Here is a 23,599-nt window from a genome sequence, read left to right on the forward strand (position 1 = left end):
GCATCAGAGGAGGGATCAGTTTGCAGCTTACAACTTTTCAGCTGATGGCATGCAACAAGGAACTGTGTTTTCCTTGGAAACAAACCATTGTGAAATAAAGCTGGTGCTTTCAGGAGCTACCCACACTGTCTTCCACAGATTCACCAACAATGTTAGCAAACACTTGCTAATGGAACTAATAACCTATGCTCTAAACAGTACTTGATTGTTTATGAATATGAGATCATCATTTATATCTTGATATGATGCTTAAAATTAGCCAAAGGTGCTCACTGTGAGCACCATGAATCCCATTGGGTTCTCCCTCTATTTTCTAACCATAGCAGCTAAGCCTTCATAACAGGAAGGCTGTTGCTGACTACAGAAATTTCCAAAACATCTCACATAATTATCAATTAAAATAAACTTACTTCAGATTGCCCTTCCTTCTGAACTAAACTCTAATATTGCCAGGATTTGATAAGAAGAACAAATAATGAGTAGTAGCAAAATAACTTCATTCTTTTACAGTCCTTCACTTGTTATTTTTCTTTCTGAAAAGATGCTGAAGTCATCACTTGTCTTTGTGATAGAAGCCTTCCAAAGTATAAATATCTGCCTCGTCTTCATTTCTTTGTAGCAAAGGATATGCATGTGTGTGTACAGACAACAAGCCATGATGAAAGCTGTGAATTTTCAGCACATCTTCTACTTCTAGTACCTGAGGAATCACAGGTGACTTCCTAATGTTCCTTGGTCAGCCACAGACAGAGAAAAACACTCAGGCAGGAAGTGATTGCGGAGCCTGTACCTATGGAACCCGTTCCACACTCTGACATAGTATAGCACCAGACAAGAGCTGAACACCAAAGAGAAATACTGCTTCCAAAAGTCAGATAAGCCTCCAAAACATGGAAAGCTGAGCATCCATCTCAGGCAAAACTTCAGCTCCCAAACATTGCTAAAGTTGAGTCCTTTACACACACACATCCTCTCATCACAAACTTCCAAACAGTAAATATTTCAAGAAAAAGCTACATTTCTTTCCTTAGCACCTTTCCAAAGTATGATTATGTAACTGTCCAAGACCCTTTTAAAGCAAAGAGCAGGAAAAAATCAATTAAAAAAAGCTTTCCATTCCTATCCAGTTAACCTTAGTAGTGTTTGGTTTCAGCTGAAAACTCGAACTCATTTGCAAGAAGCAGTAAAAGGTGATGACAAAGGTAAAAGGCAAGACTCAGCAAACCACCCTTCTGGTATTACTGGACAGCCTCTTGTGCAGTGGATCCATGTGTAGTGCCAGTGCTTCTAACTGGAAACCCTTCTGTGAGACAGCCACATACAGAACTCATTCCTTCAGAACACGAGCAGGTTATTTTATTACAAAATGATTACATACTAACCCTTACCCTCTTGGCCTGCGCAGTTGACTTATGCAGCGGATGCAGAAAGCTGGGATATATGACTGAAACAACTTCCTTTCATATGGATGTATAGCACATCACCTTGTGACTTTTGCCACTTGTTTACCCAAAATTTGCTCTAACATCAAACTGGATCTTTTTATACTTTGCAGGGGTAGCATTGCCCAAAACAGGCATATCAAATAGTTACTATCACAAATTTCGCTACTCAAAGAAAGAAAAATGCTTCAAAAGAAGAATTAACCATTCTGTTAAATAGAAGAGGGTTGGAGTGATGGACTTGATACACTTCTAGTTTTACATTTAATATGGAAATATCAGGACACAGCAGCTGATTACAAGACATTTTTCTAAATAATATACAGAACATCAACTCTGAGTTCATTCTTCCTGGCTACCTTTCTTTCAGACTCAACAATCCCTTCCACTGACATACCTACAGTCTTGTGTATTTAATGATATCTACATATTAGTAGAATTTAATATTCAAAAATTCTGATGGGCTTATGCAAGCACATGAAACAACTGGAACCTAGGAATTTCCTCTTTTCACTTCAAAGTGTAAAAAATACACAAATTTTAGAAGTATATTATATTTCAAAATTATTTGACAAAGCATCTCAAATATATTTAGGTTGTTATTAGAGAGTAGTAGGTATTTACCTATAGCTCTTGCTCTCAAGTTGAAATCACTGCACAGTTTTTTCAATCAATCAAGATCATTTCAAAATCATATGATCTTCATATGATGTTACTAGCACTGTAACAATGATCCCATTGTTAAAGCACATGAAAAATACAAGAACCTTCCAAAATCGAATATATTCTTTAATGACCTTTACAGGAATTGTTTTATAATAGATACTCCAATTCAGTGACTGTTTGTGCTACCAGTAACTTTATTCATTCATATATGAATGATTCTATTTTATTCAATGGGATTACTCATATGTAAAGTTATGTCAGAGGCAACTCATCATTTAAAATTCATAAGGAAGATGAGGTAATTAAGCAACTATAAAGGCTTTTCTATGGCTTTTTCTTATGTAAAAGAATTTTTTTGAACAGATATATCAGACAGAACTCTAGTTAAGAAAGTATCATAAACTAAAAAATGTATATTTTACAGTACTAATGGTGTCTCTAAAAAAATCTTTAAAGAGTATTTATGTATATTTTTCATATAAAAAATTCTAAATCCAGAGTTGTACTTAACAATGGCAGAATTTATTCTCACTGATGAATGACTTAGTGAATTTATTTTTATTTTCTTGCTCATATTTTTATGTGTGTGTATGTGTATATCTTAATAGTGAAACGTCTCTTTGTTCTGTGTTCTGACACAATTTACAAGTACAGTAATGATGTAACAGAAATTAGAACGTGGCACCATTAACATTACCGATGCACTCACCTTGTCCCCAACCACAATGTCTACTAGACACAATAAAGGTGTAGTCAAAGATTTATCCTGCCAATAAGATATAGTTATAGGTCCCATGAAGATTACTGACACTGAAGTACCAAATATGTACTGGCCTTGGACTTAGCAGATAACATGCCAGTTTTGAGACACATTCAAGTTGACAATAAATCAGTATCACAGTTCCAATAACAGGAAAATATACCTTAGAGGAATTTTTTTCTGTTAAAACATTCCACTTTTGAGTTAGCTATTAAATGTTAATGATCATAATGGACTAGGCAGTAGGGGGTTTTGTGTCTGAAATGTGCAGACATTTTACTACAAGTTTATTTTTTAAAAACTTACATGATTTTCAACTGTACAGTATTTTCCCCTTAAATCAATTCTGTCTTTAAAAAAAAGAAAATAACCCAAACAAAAGATGTTTTAGCAGTAATTTCATTATGACTTACACTCGTTTTCTGTATCTGCCCATGCAAATACCTCCACAGCCTCCATAACTCCTCCCTTTTGTGCATAAAAAACTCCAATAGTGATGGAAAGCTACAGAGAGCAAGGTTTATTAGTTAACTACTCCTTACTAAATTGTAAATGTATTTTTCCTCTCCGTTTCAGAACTATCTCTACGCTTACCACTAGCAATTCCATTCTAAGAAGTTTGTATAAAGGGCCTCAATTTCTTGGGGTGTATGGGCTATAACCATTTTTTTCAAGCACCCTTCTGAACTTCTTTTCAATTTTCTGTTTTTGATGATAGTCATGCTGACAACTTTTTTTGGTCCATCAAATTCTGTAGTACAATTACATGAATTTACTTTTAATAAATTACCATCTATGCATATATCAGTCAAACCATGAAGACTAAACACTTGCAAATAAAATGCATTATTAATTTAATTGTCACAGCCTATTTAGCTAGCTTCTATTAGTATTTGGTACAATATGCAATGTATCAGAGGGCAGAATCAAATTCAAAACATAAAGAATAAACTGATTATATTGTCCTAGAGAAATTAAAAAATAGCAAGCTTGCAAAATTATAATCAAGGCATTAATGTTTTACATAGGTAAGAAAACTACGTAACTTAATTTATAATATGTTTGTGCCCAAAGTGATGGTTTAACATGCAGAAGAAGGATTTCTTTGGTTCCTAAAGCCATTAAAAGGCATCAAACTTTCTCATAATAGGAGAGGAAAGGTGGAAAGGAAAGCAACAGTGGTTTGGTATTTACTGCAGTAGTTCACGTGGCTTAAACATCCCCCATCCCCAGCAAGGGACTGCTACTAGAAATTTATATTGTTGTTGTAGTCCTGCCACTACTGTTTGATGCTGCTCTACATTAAGCTGAAGTGCCACCTGAAAAGGTATTGTGGAAAAGAAATACTCAAAAGATGGATGAAGAAATTGCAAAAGAAGAGGGCATGAAGTCACTCCAATTCCACCTGCCTATGCTGGAGGCAAAGCCTCCCCAGCCATGCCAGCAGGCAGGGCAGGGAGGCTGCAGGCCTCCGCAGGGCTCCTCTGCTCCTTGCATAGCCAGAGCCTGTAAACCTGCCACCCTCCTCCTCCTCCTCGTGCCAGGCTGGCCAGCCAGCCAGAAAGCCTTGAAGGAATACAGGAAGAAATGGGGGAAACGGCCACAGCTGAGAGGCCTTCAGAATAAAAAACTCAAAGAAAAGCCAGTAACAACTGATTTAGTTTATAGCACCCTGCTTGTTTAGGAATTCATTTCAAGATAATCATCACTAAAAATATGCCTATTTGGAAATCTATTGTATGTATCCTTTATTGTGCACATATTCACTAGGGTGATGCAAGTTATCTCTATGTTGTATTTATGATGAGTGTACAGTAAGTATCCCCTTGTAAAAGAATATATTGGTATTGAATACTTCCAGTTATAAAATAAGCCACCAGAGCAAAACACTTTTTCTAATTGTTGTGCTTTGACAAGAGATAACCAAAATAAACTTTCTTATGATATCTGCTTTGATGAAACTGTAATTGTTTTTTCAATGCATCACTGTGTATTTTAGATTAAATAGAATATCTCAAAACTCTTGAATAATCACATGGTAGGGAAATTCTGGTTAAGCCCTTTGTAGAGAAAATCTTCTTAAAAATAACAGCCCTACCTAAATCAGTGCTTAGTCAAAGACATATATGGGGTGTTAATCAAAAACCCTACTCTTAGGTCCCTCCATGATTTAAGCACGACAAACTTGTGAGGAATGGGTCTAATTGACCACAATTTCCACTGTCTTTAACAAGAAATGAACATGGCTCAGAAAGAGCTTTGCTGCGCTCTCCTACAGCTTCTATCATTTATTTTCCTCTTTTTTTCATATCAAAACCAGAAATACACTTTATTTATGAAAGCCTAGCCCCAAAGAATGAGTTACAAGGCAGTAATACTTGAAACAGTATCAAGTATCCAGCAATGAACACCTCCATCTACCCAGGCTGAAGAGAATATGAGATCTGTTGGCTATCCAAAACACATCAATTTTCTAGTTGGCCCAAAGATTCAGTGAAATAGCAATAGCTAAGCCACAATGTGCCAAATAAATCTGAAGCAAAATCTGTTTATCAGCAAACAGAGTGCCATTGAGTTTGTAAAATACAGTTATATTTTAAACCATATAAAAAATAACCTGCTGCAAACAAAGCTGGAGAATAAGTAGCTGTGTACGGATTGAAAAAATAAATTAATTCATTTTAAAAATAGTGAAAATGCCAAATCTCCCTTCCTGCCCAAGAACACTTGAGGAAACTTTCTTTTTGATTTCTCTATGGCTTTGACCTCTTAGAAAGTAATTTTATAACCTATGAGCATCAAGACCAGCAAGAACAGAACAAAAAAGGAAAAGAAAACCAAAAATCCCCAAACATTTGATTTTGCACTGGGAGGCACATTTACAACTATAAAAGTTTAAAGAAAATAGTATCACCTATCAAAAAAAGCCTCAAAAGGTGCAAATTCTACACCTTTTACATGGAATTTCTTTCTACAGACATGTCATAAGCACCACACATCAGACCACCTAAGGATGTTGGATCTCTCTTGGAGTTGAGGAAAAAATCCAGATGGCTTCATTGTGGGCAAGATAAATATTCTAGAAAAGGTTTCCATATACTGTATAGGATACAACGAAAAAGAATTTTAAAGCAGTTTACCTTTCTTTGGGGGTGCCAACTCCGTGTTTGCCCAGCAAATGAGTATTCAAATGCTTCTTCATCACAAATGCCACCCTATAAAACAAAGAGCAAATAAGAAAGATCATTTTATTAAACTCTTTTTTTTCTGTTTTGAGCATGCACTTGAACATATCTTATTAAAGGCAGATCTCAAAAAAATCCCTCCTCTACTAGGATGTGAATAAGACTGGGGAGTCTATTCTGTAACAACAGGCTTCCCTCATTTTGCAGTCCTTTGGCTTTTCTCTTACAAGTCCCAGCCATCACTGGTCAAAGAAAGGAAAATGTGTTTCTGCTTCCCTTTGCAAATTAGAACATTTCACATATTATAGTGATAATATAGTCTATTTTACCTGACAAACATTGTCTGATGTTACGAAGTAATACAGTTTTAGTTACACCTTTGAATTTATTTAAGCCTTATGGGCCCATCCTGCAACCTTTCTTCATACAGGTAGTTCCATTGTTTTCATGAGAAACATAAAAAATCAGCAAGATAAGATGCTTTAATCACTGCTTATGCCTGGTCAAACTTCATTGTATTAATTATTTAAAGAGATACACACAGAAACAAATTAATAGCCTTAGTTATTTTATAGCCTTGTGAAAAAAAAAAGGATGAAAAACGTGAAGCACATGTTCATGAATACACTATCAGCAGGAATATTGTTCAAACTGGCAAGACATTCTTCACCAGCACCAGCAGCACCAACAAAACACATAGTACCTGGCATCATGTTTCTACCAAACCAAACACAGATAATTTACTTTAATTTTGGTGACATATGTAATGAAACAGATAGAAGCCTATCAAGTACTATTCTTCTGCTGATAAGACCATAACATCAATTTAATTATGTCATGTGACTGCTTCAAACAATTTAGATATCAGACTGAAGCTTTAAACTAAAATGGTTCTCTCGATAAGCAAAAATTTTACTGCTGCAACTTTCAGTGTGAAAAGGGCTTGCAAACATTTTTGTTAATTATGTATTACAGCTGTCCTTCATAAAGTTAATTACTAATAGCTGAAAGGCAATAGAGTCTATTTGCATATGTACATGAAAGGCATGACATATGCAAAAATATGATTTTAATTAGCATTCCATGATATGAAGGGCTACAAATCAAACTGGCATGTTATAAGATTTTTAACATTAAACGCTGAATTCATCTGGACGTGTTTGCAGTAATGGACAATGGAAGGACTGTAAAACACCAGCACTATGGGGTATAAGAGCCACAAAAGCAAAGACACAGTACTTTTCCTTTACAATTATGTTAATTTAGCTTTTCTGTGTCTGATCTTCTTTGGGCACTTGCACATTATTACAGAGAATCTCTCTTGCGCATCCCTTAAGGTGTAAGAATATAGTACTGTCTTATTTAAATGATATAAATTTCCTTATTTGTTACAAAAAATACATTTAAAAAGTATCCTAAATACTTTTCCCTACCCAACTTATTACTATGGCATCATAACCATTACAACTGTGAATAATCTATTACACTATTACCATCATTACTATGCAAGTGTCATCAAAATTACTGTACATAGGGAAAATCATTGTAACAAAATAAAAAAATGTATTATAATAAAAACATAAGACATACAAAATGTACTGCCCTTGCTTTTCAACAGAAATAGTATTTCCACCAAGCTGTGGAAGGTACCAAACATGTTTTCATTTAGTAATACCTATATTTCCTGTTACAAACTTACATTTTCCCCCTTCTCTAAAAGAAAAATAAACTCAGTGAAATTACTGTGAAAGGGAAATGTGCAATCAGAGTTGTAAAGAGATATTTTGCTATTTGCATGGAATATATAGATCCCAACCAGCTACGCAATATTTGCAGGGAAGCACCTTTTGGTTTCGAGCCCGTTTAGTTAAAGCTTCCAAACAAAGGCTCACCATTTCATATACCACACAACTGCAGGGGGTACAGACAGACATACCTTTCTGCAAAATCAAAGACAAAGGCCTTGGTAATAACATGAAGCAATTAATCTCACATTCTGCCTTCTCTCTGTTGCATCTATGTTCTAGCAACCATTTTGCTGCTGTTACACAGCACAAATAAAATGAACCCTGACTCAGTTTGGGTTTCAGCAACTGCTAACATTTTAAGCTTTTCAAGTGAGGCTCGAAGCCTTCAGACTTGAGAAGTGCCAAAAGCCTCAGTGCAGGTCTGGAGCACTCTGCACAGCTCAGGGCAGCTCCCCACACTACAGAACTAGACCTTAAAAATAAAATTTCTATTTTCATAAGAAATTGAGAAGAAGATAAAAAAAAACCACCAACAGAGACAGGCATTATTAAAACAAGAGGCAAAGTCTAAACAACCTTGTTTGGATGCTGAGTTTGATGACAACTCATTAAAACAAACAAACAAACAAAACCACAAAGAGAAACAAGTAAAAACTATTTGGTTTTGTTTACTAAATCCTGCAGGTGATTTTCAGAGAGGTGGTAGCAGTGTTTGCTGGCTTTACAAAAGAAACACAGTGTTTTCCATACATTCAGTAACTCTAGGTTTCAATGTAATTAATGGTTTAGTAATAAAAAAATAATGGGTTTATCTACGCTATTTACCTCTGCTGAGGTAAACCAGTTACTCCCAAGCTACTGCTAGAATAGACATGACTTAGCCTTGGCCTTTTAAATTAATCATAAGAGAAGTCTGACTGGCACCTAAAAGTACTCGCTGAGTGAATGCTTTCAAGATATATTGCAGATATATCTTCAAATCAAAAGGAATCTTTCCATCAGCAATTGAAAAGCACCAATTCAGTCTTCACCAAACTTCTCATTTCTTGTTTTTAATTCTAGTGAAAGTACAAACATTCAAATGCTAAAAACTAACTAGTTTCAGAAGTGCATCAAAAAGGAGTAGAAAAAGCCTGTCATCAAACCAACTCTACTGTTTCAAGTATGTGCAAACCAGGCCATACTAGAGGCCTGGAACCAGTTTTACAAACTCTAATCTGGACAAATTCATCCTCCACCCACATGAAGACAAGAAGTCCCAGCCCAGCTGCCCCCCTGTGGGTCAGGTCTCAACAGGCAGAGATGTCCAGCCTATACATCCATGTCATGGTCGCTGGGAGTTCCCTTCATTTGGGAGGAAGACTCTGAGAAGCCTCCTCTGAAAGTGGAACAAGGTGAGTAGGCAGGATTCCTTTTGCTAGCAGTAGCATTGTGTTGGGTTAACTTTTTTTGTGATTTTCAACTACTCTGGCTTCAAAACCAGCAACACCCTCAGTCATACACTCTGTGTTTAAACTACAGGATAAATTAAAGACTAAATGAAAAATTACACAGAGCTTTAGGATAGCGTCTTCATTCCCTATAGACAACTTTTTGCACACAAACTATAAATAAAAATTACTTTAAATCATAAATACATGAGCACCTTTCCCAAAATAAGCTCGCAGAATATTCTGGTTTCCTTTTAGAAGAGTTGTGGTTTGTAGGAACGTGAACATTCATATTCCATGGCAATCTTCAAACAGTATTTGGACTCTCTCAGAATGTCTGTAACTGATTTAAGAGCCTCTATAGATTTGTCTTCAGATAAAAGCACATTTTAAAGTATAAAAGAAACAAAGGGACTTCTAATTCTGGGAATAAAGAAACATATTGGACAATCTTTACTTCCACATTTTATTCTAGTGTAATACAAATTTTTCAGCATGTACAATGTTTATCATCACAGTATATAAGGAATAGGAATAATCTGTCATGTATTGTCTGTTTTCTATTTTCTCTGTGGGGAGAAAACTGTTCTCTGTGAACTATCTTGCTTTGAGAGGGCAAAAGATTCTAAGTTTTATTATGTTTTGAATCCATAATAGCTCTTTCCCTTTGAATAAGTACATCACTGGGTTAGTGACAAGCCTAAAAAAAACCACCCAGAACCAAACACACAACACACACACTCAAACCAAAACAAGCATTCTGGGCCATAAGGCCATGAAACTTGTTATTTCCTGCGTGTTTATCAAGTGCCTTGACCTAGGAAGGAGCTACATGTTACCTCTTTTAGAAAGTCACTCGAAGCCATGGCGACAGAGCAGTCATCTTCTAACTGCACATAACTGTTGAGGAGGGCCAGTGCAGGAATTTATTTTTGTGGGACTCTACAAACAAGGTATCAAGCAGCTGAAGAGCAATTTTAAATGACTTCTCAGTGGATACATTGCTCTCTGCAATTGCTCTTGGAGAATTTATCTTACAGACAACAATGTTCAATGACAGCAGAAAAGTCCAGGAGAATAACAATGAATATCTAGCCTTTATTCATATTCTCAATATCCTTTACATCTCCTTTAAACTGTCCAAAACCTCTTTATACACAAATTTAACTCTGAGAATACAGGTAAGCTAGTGCATAACCCAAGTACATAGGTTGTTTTAAAAAGCTGCTTGAGAGCCTTTAAAAAAACCAAAATCAAACCCATAAACAAATCCAAGAATTTAGTGCTTTGCTTTAGCGTAAGTTTTAGGCACATAGAAAGGATAGAATGTTTTACCATTTTGGATGAATCAGCTGGGAGATCTGACAGCATCAAGGAATAATAAGAAATAGGATCTCAAACTTTCATACATTATCACAGAATACAACAAAATAATATATTATTTTGTTCACACCGCGTTTTGTTTTCTATGATCTATGCTTGAATTTCTGTCCTTGTATGAGGCAAGAAACCAGGAAATCAAGGCAAGCTTCACAGATGATTGCAAGAAGGAGGATCAGGATATGTTTAGGTAAGTAAATAACAATGTGGAATCTATGGTTCTTACCACCTTAATAAAGCGTTCTGGTTTGTACTGTGTCACAAAAAACACTGGAAACCCTAATTGTTTGTAGTTGAATGTGTGGTTCACATGGAGCCAAGCCAAGAGGGGTATCAACCAGTAGGAGAGAGAAACAGTTCAGTTCCTCAAGAAATACCAGGATGTGCATATATTTCAGAATGTTCAATGAAACTTGTATATGCAATTACAGATTTTTGCATGCACTTGAGTTGTGTATGTTCTACACCTAAAAGTAGAACTTCTCATATTCAAATCAGCACTTAGTCAAATAGCACTTAAACAAAGTACCTGAAGTAAAAAAAAATCAAGTTTTCAAATTCTCCAAATTATATTAAAAAGTTGCTACCCAAATCTTATGTCTCCACCAGGATTTATTCAGCAGGTTAATTTCAGGAACAAGAGCACAGAGGCAAATGCAGAACTGTTCAGAAAGCAATGGTTTTCTAAGAACAAGTAAGCTTTTCTTTCCATGCATCAAAAGTCTAAATTCCTGAGAATTTCTTCAAGTCCATCATTTTTGGATGTTTGCTGATTCTGAAGGGTCCAGACTAGGGCTCTGATAACTCTCTTGCATGACTGCGCGCAAGGGACTCAATTTAAAAGAAAGTATCTGGCAGGGCAGAGCCTGGTGTGGAAGATATCCTGTAGTCTGAAAGGCTTCATGCCCTTTGTGACAAGATGTCAGGTTCAAGTAAATATCTGGCAGGGCGAAGTTTAATGTAGAAAACATCCACATATCTGAAAAACTTCATGCCCTCTATGACAGGACGTCAAGTCCTAGAACCCTGCACAGGAAAGATGGGGCTTTCTCCAGACTCATTTACTAGCCAAATAAAGCAAGTCTTATTACTTCCAAAAAAAGGAGGTGGTTATTCTTTGTAAGCTTAAAAAAAATAAAAATCAATAGCGTTCTAAAAGGTTAACAAGTCATCAGGCAGTCTGCGGTGCTGAGAGCGCAGTGACACGCTGCCTTCTACTCCCTGCTGACCCCATGTGTCAAAGACGGATATGGCCGCTCTATGCTCCACCCTCACCAACACCAGTAATTAAACTGGGAAGCAACACATATCCATCCATCCACATCTTCAGGCGTGTGTAACCTGGAAGAATGGAAAATTCAAACTTTTCCTCTTGAAAAGAGAAACCAAAAGAGGGAAATTATGACAACCTTGCCATCACTAACAAGACAAGAACCCAGATTACCATGGGAAGATACCATGACAATTCACAGAACCTAAAGACCAACATAACTTTGGAATTTCTGAGAACTATCAGCCTTTCTGCTTCAATTTTGGATTTTGGGTGGCTTTTAGGGTGTTGTTTGGGTTCAGGGTGGCAGGGGGTTTTACTATTTTCCATGCAACAACCAGGTATGTTTATTAATTATTTATTAACTTTTTTTCCATGGAGAAGTTTTGCTACTGAAGTTTAAAACCCAACATTTTCAAATGTTTTTTATGTTACTATGAAATCACCAATGTAGTGAGTACAACCTTTTCTTTTAAAAATACCTCATCTCGTTTTACTGTTACTTGTAACAAGCTAGCAATGAAGCCCAGCTGCCCAAAAAATAAAGACAACAACTTGAATTATCAGAACACCTGCACACAGCTAGCACCCATGGTAGACTTGAGTATCACAGCAGCTACTGTTCCTGCCTTGCTTTGAACAGGATGACAGACAACAGGATTGTCAATGTGCTGTTCAATGACCTGCATCAATCTCAAGAATAATTTACTGCTATATCAGACAGATCATTATGGATGAGTTGTGCGCTATCAATCAATCAATTGACTGTGTTGCTCCTGCATATTCCTGCATCTATCAACCAGAAGAGAGAGACATCCCTCACCATATTCCTGTTGCTCTCTGCCACCAATCTGCTATTCTCAAGATGGCAAAGAATTATTAGCCCTATGGCCATAAAGTAGTAGCAACTGCCACAATTATCTCCTCTTACATATTCCAGCAGAAGAAACCTGGGTACAAAGAAAGAGCAAACTAAATAAAACAGAAAACATCCTCTACTGTTCCGCTCAAGCTTGTCTTGTCATCAGAAGTTGTTGAGTTTTCTCACCATCCCACTTTTAAGAGACGTATGTTATAATACAAACCATCCAGGACAGAAATTTAGTCTGTTATTGTGGCAAAAAAAAAAAGGAATTTACTGGCAGTATTTATATCATTTCCACCCCCATGAGGGAGCTCACTTACCTGTGTGCCTCACCTTAAGTTACTTATTTTGTAACTGAAATCAAAAAGGTTTCCTGCAAGTTAGCTCAGGTCCATTCTGAACTTTTTAGGTTTGAAGGTATTGCGTAGAGGTGTTTTATTTTACATACAAAAAGTACTCTTCAATGACAGCTGCAGGAATAAGCCATGTCCAGCCAGTGAAAATTATTAACATAAAAGTGAGTAGAAATTTAAGAGTGGAACTGTGAACTTTTATATTTGAAGACACAATAACAAGTGTTAAATGTAAGTAAACAAATGACATTCTGTTTTTATTTGCTTGAAGAGTAAACTTAAAATAGCTAAACTGTAGCAAAACCATTAAAGTCAGGTGCTCCCTCTGTCAGAAAATCACCTTACAAATATATGAGAAAATTAGTACCATTACAAGAAATGTTTGTTTCAATATTCAGAGAAGTTAATGAATGTTAAGTGATAATGGTAGACAGCAGCAGTACGTAATTAGATTTCTAAACACATCTTACCAAATCACTTCTAAGCTAAAAGAATCACATGTTCTATTAATTTTCATTGGTTACTGAGCATCTGTAACTGTCACCTCTAACAGGTGTTTGGTAATCTAACAGCTGCACAAAGTACTAAAAAAAAAAGAAAAAAAAAAAAAGGAAGAACAAGACAGAATCACAATGTGCTTTCTCTAGCACTGCTATCAACCTCTCAAGCATAAAGTCTACCACAATGCAGAACCTCTTTTCCTAGAGTCTGAAATGCAACCCTAGGTTTGGTGTTGGAAGTGCCTTGCTTTAAAGAGAGATTAATACACACATCCAAAACCAGGACACCACCAGAAAACACACTTGCCATGCTACATGAAGCTGCAGAAATGCTTTAAACATAAATGAACGCTTACATGTGTAAGCATTGTGATCCATAATAGTGTTAGCAACCTTGCCACCAAGACACAGCTTATGTCTTTCCTTTTTTCATGATTTGTATATCCAACATTCTCATAACTCTGATTCCTTCCTCATCCATTCTTTCCACTTTCTTCAGTACTGGCTTGTCTTCTTGCTCATGACTGAGTCCATTTCCTAGCATGCTCAGGACTCCAGATAAAGAATTTGATGCAGTAGGCATCAGTTCTGCATATCATCATTTAGCATCTGGAAAGCAACAGCAGGATAAACAGGCTAATATTTGAAGGTAGAAATTGTCCAAAGTTGATTCAATCGTTTGGGTGGGTCAGGTGACCCACATCTCTAGGTGCCCTGAGAGGAGTTTTGAAATACTGGACTTTCTGCAGACTGTTTGTAAAGAGCTTCCTAGTGATCCCAACCAGCAAAGTCTGCGCCTTTTGAAAGTGCAAGAAACAGACTATCTCAAAATAAGGATGTTCCAATGACTTTCTACTTAAAAGTAGAATTGATAGAGCCAAACAAATATATTTAATATCTTATTATTCCTAAATAAAAAGTCACTTTTGACGTAGCTTCTTCCTGATGGCTCAGAAATCACACAGCAGACTGAATTACCAGGTTTATGCAGAGCTTCTAGAGGCAGGACTATCTTGAGAATGAAATTCTCCTCATCAAAAGAATCTACTGTTGCCTATCTTTAAAGGAAATCAAAACAAATCTAAAGATAGTTGATTTGTCAACTAGAAAACACATAGGGCCTGCAGTAGCAGTGCCATATACATAACTCAGTCAATTCTGCAGCTGCAATGCCTGTGGTCTTTTGCAAAGTTGAGAGGTAGCAAGAAAGGAATGAGATGAATAAATTGGTCACTATCTGATGACTGAACTGCTCAGAAGTCATACACAATCAGAAGACACACACAATTTTTATTGACAATTTCCCCACAACTTGAAATGCTGCTGGTGATAGATGGTGGCTGGAGCGAAGACTCTGCAGTCTGCTTGATCTGTGAGAGTAGTGAGAATGTTGCCCTAGGTCTTTGCCTGACATAGAAAAGCAAGTGCTGGTTGATTTGTTTATTCCCGAGACTTAAACTCCGCTGTAAAACACATCCTTTTTGCCTCACATCCAGGCATTCCACAAGACTGTTTGACTGCAGGTAGAAAGCAAAATACTTCAGAATATCTTTTTGCCAAAGTAGCTGCATAAAAATAGTAAATCTATGACAGCAAGACCTAATCTGTCACCATCAGTAGTACCATTCACATGCATGAACCTTTAACAACAGGCTGGTGGAATCAGAACTGACTGGCTCCAGCCAAAGAAATCAAAAGGCTATCATGTGGATCAGATTGGTTTCAGTCCACAAAAAATGCATCTCATACTTGTATCCCATTAATGTTTTTAAATCACAAGGATGGTTCCATCTTTCCTTGTCCAGAGGCTCTTGGGCCTGGCCATTGCTACCTTAGGGACTAAGAACCACCTAACACTGTGTCATCAGGCCAATCTAACACCTGACAAGCATGTCTGATTAATGTTTGATTTTTCTTTGTTGGAAGACATCTTTGTTAGTACCTGAGCATAAGTAAAAGCTCAGTGCTTTCATTTTCAACTGGTATCTCAGTCTCTCCAGATATTCCCATTACAGCCATGCCCAGCTCCTCCCAAAAGTGAAGTGTTGCAACAACGTCCTCCAACCACTGAAGAAGGAGGCTGACTGAAGGAAGTAAGAGTGTCTCTCAGAGCAAATCATGATATACAGACCAGACAGACTGTTATGCAAGTATTAAAAACTTTCTCAAATTATGGCACTGATCATAGAGGATGCAGATGATATGAAGAGCAGCACAAAAGTCTATCCAAGTAAGAACTACAGCTGTAACAGTGGTGTTACTCCACTTATCCCATTAAAAAATGGTAACACCTCTCATCGCTTCAGTCACATACTTAGCAGGGGAATCACTGAAGCTGCCAAGCACCGCCTGGTGTTTCTCAGGTTTTCCTGTGGTGGTCAGCAGGAGTCACTTCAGAAATCCAAAGCCAGGACTGAAGGGATTAAGAGTACTCACCTGAAATATAAATTACTAAAGCAATAAAGACCAAAAAAATCCCATTGAATTTAGATAGATGTTTTACACACACACACAGACACATACACACAGAATCAGCCCACATTTGTGCAGTCTGGTAAGGATCTTGCATGCTCTTGGTATGAAGACTGTCATCAATCTGGAAAAACCACAGGAATATAGATCAGACAAATCAGTACAGTCATAAAGATGATATCTGTGACACAGCAGAAGATGTTCTCTGGCAAAGATTACTCCAATTCCAGCCAGCATCTGAGATTAACTCTGACCATTTCTGGCCACAAATCAAACACGAGAGATGTAGGAACTACATAGGTGCCCAATGGAATTGAGAAAAAAAAAACATCTTTGATCTCAAGGGCCTGGAAAAACCTACACACACATGCTGAGTGTACCTATGAACAAAGAAGTGAAGGAGAAATCAGTGTAGTTTCAAACAAAAGCTTATGGTATGCTATCTAAAAAAGAAGAATTTACAATCTACACAAAAAGATGCAATAAAAGAAAAGTATATTGCTAACAGGAAAAATTACAGAACTTCAGCTACATACAAAGAATTTCCCCTATATACAAAGTGACAGCCTGGTCCTATAAAGAAACACAAACCACGCCTAAGAAAAATATTTTTTGAGTATCTTCCTGAAATGAAGTTTCAATTAAAGGGGTTTTCCTTCCTAATCCATGCTGTCATTGCAACCACAGGCCCATAAAGCCTCGTGTCAAGTGCCAGCACAAAATGATCGGATGCCACAGGTCCATTTCAGTAGCAGGGGAGCTGGACAGCGCAGGTGGCACAGGTACCAACGCACGCTGTGGTATTCCATTTTATTCAGTATTGCATCACATTTTGATTTCCATAAATGGGTTCCTGTTAGAGCACTAGAATTTATCATGTTCACAACTGACACATGTCCAAATGAGCACCTGAATTCTCCATATTTCCTGGAGGTCACTTACAGCTATGGAACCACCAACATGCAATTCCCTGCATAGCTTTGTAACAAGATGCAAGTAAAATGGCTCGCACATTGCAGCCAACACACTCTGTTCAACCCACTGTTTAACCCCTGACACCCACAAGCCTTGTTGCAGGGATGAGCTGCACCAGGACAGTTTACAGCTGAGAAAGGCCTCAAATTTCAGGTAGCTTAAAAACATTCTGCAAAGATTAAATACATACAAAATGCTTTTGCATTTTATATTAACCGAAATAAGCAAACAAAAAAATATCCAACAAATTAAAGGGCTGTTCTGTTTCTTTACAATTTCTCAGATTAGCAGAACTCCTCTCAAAAAAAAACCCATTATTTATTACATGAAATATCTGTACCTGGACAGACATAGAGACAGAAATAGTCTGATCAGTGTACAACTTTTATAATACTGAATAGCAGGCAATGTTATGTACAACACATAGCTGAATGGATGGATGGAATTGATTTTATAAAGGAGTAACAAACAAAATAGTCCAAAATATTAACTGATAAACACATGCTGGGGTGGAAACAACCTATTATAAAATTACTGTAAAGACCCTCAAACTGTTCAAGGGAGAAAAAAGTCCAATTTTCCACACAACCTAAGAGCTCTGAGTTTTCTGATTATAAGATCCAAAGAACCTGTAAACCCAAGGCTCTAATTTTCTTATGGCGACCGCGTAATATTTTGCAAAGTAAAATTGACTGAGATGGAAGCTATTTTGCATGGTACAGTGGCGATGGCTAACAAATGAGAGTTTTGTGGGCTGAATGTTAGTCCCCTGCCTCATCTGCCACCCCTAATGACAGCAGCCACCTGCTGTTTTATTGTCACAGCTGGAGCCGGTTCACACTCCTTGGTGCTGAGCTCTGCCCATGAGCGCCAAGCTCTCGCCTCGCCTCATTACTTTGATGAACTTTTTATGGTCAGCACCCATGAAGACCTCATCTAGGACTATACAACCTAGATCGGCTTCAGGGAGTGCTTCCAGCTAGCATGAGGTGATAATACACAGTGACACCATGGCTGCTACTGCCTGTCACTAAGGCAAGTCACTAGACTTCTGGCTCTACAGGGCCCTCAACAGGTAAAATGCCACGAAATTCTCCTTTACAACCAAGCTCACTCCCTTTCTTTTCACATTGCAATATAGAGAGATCATATCCTGCTACCAACATTTAGCTTTTCAAAGATAGATATTACAATAAAAAATGTATCATGCTGTTTATTGCATATAACTACAGACAAGAAATCTCTACGTTCCTTGAACATAACCCTGGTTGCCTTCCTAAAAAAACAAAGCAAGCATGAAAACCATATTAGCTTGATTAACACCACCAAAGAGGGGGAAAAATAATTACATGTATATTGCAAAAGGACCATTTCAACTTAAATGAGCAAAAAGCACAGAAACAAAAGTCAAGCCAGTCAAATCAAATTATTAAGCAAATGAATTCACAGTGGAGAATGATACATGTTACTTCCCTCTCACCTAAAAAACCCCCTCACTTAAACATTGATTAGATATGGTATTTTCTGAAATCCAGATAACAAAGCAAAGCCTTTTACGTCTTTTTTTCTTAATCTGAACAGTCTGTAACTATTTTCTGCTGATTTAAAAGCAAATAGAATCATCCTTTCCTTTTCAATTTTTTTTTGTACTAACAAACATTCCAAATCTCCTGATCCTGTATACAATTTTAAACTTCATCAGAAATTCTTTTATTGACGCATTTAGAGCCAACTATTTTATGCTTGATCACTGAAATTTAACCCCAGGTTTACTTTCAGCAGCAGAATAATTATTTTGGTGTCAACAGAGCTTTACATTTGCCCATATTTACATATATCATTAAGATTAATATATGTGCTATTAATAATAATTTCATTAACATTCTGAAATCATCAAATAACATTTTGACTTTTGAATGGCTGTAGGCTATTATAAGCCTAAAAACCAGAACATTTTCAGTATTCATTGTGTAACAATCCAGCTGATCAGTTTTGACAAATTCATGCAATGTTATAAGCCATTAAACTTCATTTAGTTTCATTTAAAAATTCCACCTAAAAATAAAAAGCAAACTGTCTTTTTTTGTACAGACAGTATGATTTCTACCAGTTGCCAGCACCCAGGATCCTCCAAAATGAAACTGGAGTTTTATTTCTTTTATTGAAATGTTTTAAAATTTGTTAAGGAGTTTTTGAAATAATATTTTTGAGACCACTGACCTAGCAAGAGTTGAAAATCTCTAATATGTTACAATGCAGTTGAGCTCCTCTTGACAAGGGACAGTGCTGCAGAGACACTGTGCTTCACATACAACCCCTACAAGAAATGGAAACTTAAAAATGTGTTGCTGAGCACGGGTTATGTTTGCTGCATTTCAGAGAATTTACACGTGCCCTTCTTTATGGGTGCTTTTTAAATTTCACCTAAACTGCAGTTGAAGAGATAGAAGAAAATAATGATGCAACAAAGATTTCTATTCTGGTAAAAGCTGAGCACCACCCAGACAGTCCTGAAACACTAAAAAGACCACGAGAACACACAGAACCTTGCATAATGAGGGTCTAAAACATATGATCAATCCCAAATATCAACAATGCAAATTTCTCTACCACCACAGTTTCTGAAAGTGCTTGTCTTCTGCACAAGTTCAAGAGAACTTCTTGTGAAGTACAGTGACAGACAGATCACATCCTTCAGAGAATCCAACAACAGAAAAGAAAATTGCTTTTAGAAAAAAAGGGATTACTTTCTTAGTGCAGTGTAGATATTATGAAATGGACAAACTTCCTCAGTGGAACAATTAAAGGTTTCAACAGAACAATCTCCTAAATGGTGCCAGTAATTAAATAACAGTAGCTGAGAGATTTTTTAATTTTTTTTTTAACCAGAAGCATGTCAGCAGTGGTATGTGTACTGCATGCTTTGTGATACAGCACACTTACCAATTTTAAAAATTTCAAGCTTCTTTTTTATCAGTCACTAATTCATAAGGAAAATGCTCCGAAACAACAAGTAGCTAGGCATTTATTGTCCTGCTATAAAGGAATTTGTTAAAGGATGCATAGCTATCCTGACTACCTATTTTTGCTCCCTGTGTTGCAAGCAGGTAGCCTGCATACACATATCAGTATTTGGAAATACTTTTTCTTTGTAACACTGGTTTGCCTTGGCATTATGACTGTGTTTTAGACTTGTACTCTAAAATATAACTTCAATTTACCCAGCACTTACAGTTCACTGGTCTGTAATTCTTAATATCCTTCTATTTTCCACCAATTTTAGTCGCTGTTATTTAAAGTTCATTTTCCATGCCCTTTCAGTTGTGATTTTTTTCCAATGTGACAACAAACCTGTCATTTCTGATGGTGACTTTCATTAGAATACAAAGGAGCCAAACTTTTTTAAAGAGAAGTTATAAAAACTTATGAGACAATAACAAGGTGTGGTCAGTATAAAGATGAGCTGCATGTGAACAGACAGTCCGGAGGTGATGGGATTTGTATCCAATTACTGATCCTCTGAGCTATTCAGCCCCCTGAACAATAATTTTCTATAAGCTGATCCCTTAACCCATCACCAGCTGGTCATGCTACTGCCTTCCAACATTGATGACGAAAAGGGAAACACCTTGCATTTTCTATTTAAATCTCCACAATAAGGATGCTCATGTTGGAAAGTCCCCTGACTACTTTTCTCATCTAAAGGATCCTACAAAAACAGGAATAGGCATGTAAAATTATTTGGCTTAACGTAAATATTCTGTCTTCTCTACTTACTCCAAGCACACAAAGAAGATTTCAATGTATGTCTTTTCCTAGCACTGAATAGAAATAAATGTCAATCCTAAAAAATGGCTACACTTCTATGCCTGCTGTTAAAGAAAAAGATATCCATATGAAGGATATCAGAGACATTGTTGAGGAACTACTCACCATTTAAAAAAATATTACCTCTGTAATACTGCCAATGCCAGTGTCAGGCTGGGCAATTAGCCAATTAAGTGTGAATAAGAACTGCCAAGAAACTATTTTATTTTAGCCTCAGAATATTTGTGCATCTGTGAGCTGGTGTGTTTGTGTTCATGCATCAGTGGAATCTGGTTGTTCATGCCAGGTTTTCTTATCACACTTTTCTGCCTCTTTGAACCCGCACATTCCTGCAATACAAAATGGACATGTGTCTGCTGATAATGCCAACATACTTAGGTTCACAAGGAGAGATTTTGTATAACTAGATCTAAAGTAGTCTTTGTATTCATTACCTGACCCTGTCTGCTTACACAAGGCCAGAAGAGTGGAAGAATCCAATACTGCAAGCTCCTCTAGGACACATTAAAAGACAACAGGCGTGGAAGAAATTAGCATCGATTACAATATCCCTGACCCAACACTCTCCTAGAAATCCCATTTTTATATGTCTTCTGAAGGAAATCCTCTCTTCTCAGTTCAGACTGGATTCAATGGGGTGCTGAGAGTATCCTGTTATCTCCTCAATTTAGATCTCATTATGCTTTAGACTCCTACATCCATCTAGGAAATCCACTTGGAAGTACCAGTACAAAACATATCTCAAGCACTCTGACTAGGGCTACAGCATAGAAAGCCTGAAGACATAATCAGATTTCTATTTTTTTTATTTTTTTCCTTTTTTATTATTTTCAGGAAGGGAAATGAGAAAGATGATATGCAGACCTACCAACTGCTAGCCTTTATCTTAATTAAATTACGAAAATCAAGAAAACATTCCAAATATGGATCCTTCAACAGTTATGTTACTGTTATTCAAAATTAAAACCAATGCAAAAAAAGATATGCACAATTTACAAATCAAAACTGAGCAGTCCCAAGTACAAACAGGAGTATGAAAAACCCTTTCACAACATTTCAGAACACAGATATTACCTGGCATTGAAGTTACCTTCTTGAATACCTATTAGAGAATTTCACAAATCTTAACAGTACTGACAACTCATGCAGAATTTACCATCGCTTAAACTAAAACACATCCTACTTTTCAAGACGTGTTTAAACAGCCTTGATGAAAATGAGTAATGTTGTAAAATTGTGAGTATGTTTACTTGCTTATTTTAAGGCCAGTCAAAGTAATTACCCAATATTGCTGCCTCTAATCAGGGATTACAGAGGAAGGATGGGTATGAGTTAGTAAAAATGTCACTGATCACAGAATCACAGAATATGCTGAGTTGGAAAGGATCCTAAAAGCCTTCAAACTCACAGACTCTTTCATCACACTTCATAAATGAAGTTGTGTGAGTGACAACTGTCCGTACACAAGGATTCACACCCAAGCCTACTATTTTCCTAATAAATCCCACCAGTCTGGAAAAGAAGAACACCATGCTAGCTACAGCACAATTTAACCCCTGGATTGGTCAGAACATGCAACAATTGCTGTGCCTAAGGGTGAAGCTGGTACACTAGTACACCATGACACACTGAAGATTTAGCTAACTGGATTTTCCATGTCCCCAGCAGCTGTGCTGCGGAGAAACCTGCAGTAGCTTGGCCTGCAGGAGGGCCAACCTTACTGCTCAAGAACTCTGCCTGAAAATAACTGGTTTTCCCTCAATGCTATTTTCCATGGATCCCCTCAGCTGGAGATGTTTAAAAATGGCACACATCAGCACCTCACTCTTCCCTCCTCTGGGACATAACCGTGAACAGAGAAGGGACCAACATAATCTACACATCTTTGCCCTTGTTTTTCATACACTCCATGATAAGGGGAAAGAAGGGCTAGCAGGCAGTCAATGACAGAAGTGAACAAGAAAATTCTTTCGAGTATTTTTCAGATTAAAATGGAATTCCCTTTTTCAGCATTCTTCTTATGTTTTGCTGTGAACATCTGTAGCTCTTATATTTGCAGTTGCCAAAGGATTCTGCTTTTTCTTATCCTTTGGTAAGCATAAACATAGCATTTATTCTTACCTCTTTGTAGATGCATCACTAAAAATAGTATCACAAAGCATTCAGAAATTCACTCCAGCAACAAGACAAATTAAACTAAAAATATTAATTTTTAAATTATTTTTAAAAAATTCTTTTTGTTTCTAATGTATCTCTAAATTAATGCAAGCGTACTTCCTCCCAAGAAGAGAGCAAACAAGTGTAGGTTTCACTACAGTACATATGATCTAGATAACAAGGTCTAAACATATTTATCACCATCTACCATTTGGCTCGTATATGATGTCCACAGGCACTTGTAGTGATAGCTGTCAAACTGCATTCTTTTTCTGGCATAAAAGAGCATAACAACAAGGACAAGCAATGGAGTGCATTACAGAGTAACAACACAGCCTGGAATTTAGCCCATAGTAAAGAAACAGTCAAATTCATTATCAACCTCAATGATGGAGGCTCATGCTCACAGTGGCAGAATATTTCAGAAGTCACTGAGCTTCTTTCTGCTAAAGATGCTAAGAAGTGTTTAGTAATAGGGTTCCATTTTCCTTTCCTTTCTTTTTCATCATACCAGGTATCAGAAAATCTTAGTTATACGAAGCATGTTCCTTTAGAAGACTGTCTAAAA

General features: G+C 36.8%; 1 protein-coding gene across 4 annotated transcripts in view; it reads right to left on the minus strand.

Annotated features, from left to right (window-relative positions):
* Positions 1-23,599, minus strand: part of ZNF407 (zinc finger protein 407) — a 334,309-nt gene that overhangs the window by 196,241 nt on the left and 114,469 nt on the right. For all 4 annotated transcript variants that reach the window (XM_030971008.1, XM_030971009.1, XM_030971006.1 and 1 more), the window contains exon 4: positions 6,009-6,083. In XM_030971008.1, coding sequence (XP_030826868.1) covers positions 6,009-6,083 — 75 coding nt within the window. The remainder of the gene's footprint in view (positions 1-6,008; positions 6,084-23,599) is intronic.

This window comes from Camarhynchus parvulus, chromosome 2 (genome assembly GCF_901933205.1).
Source record: "Camarhynchus parvulus chromosome 2, STF_HiC, whole genome shotgun sequence".
Taxonomy (NCBI): Eukaryota; Metazoa; Chordata; class Aves; order Passeriformes; family Thraupidae; genus Camarhynchus; species Camarhynchus parvulus.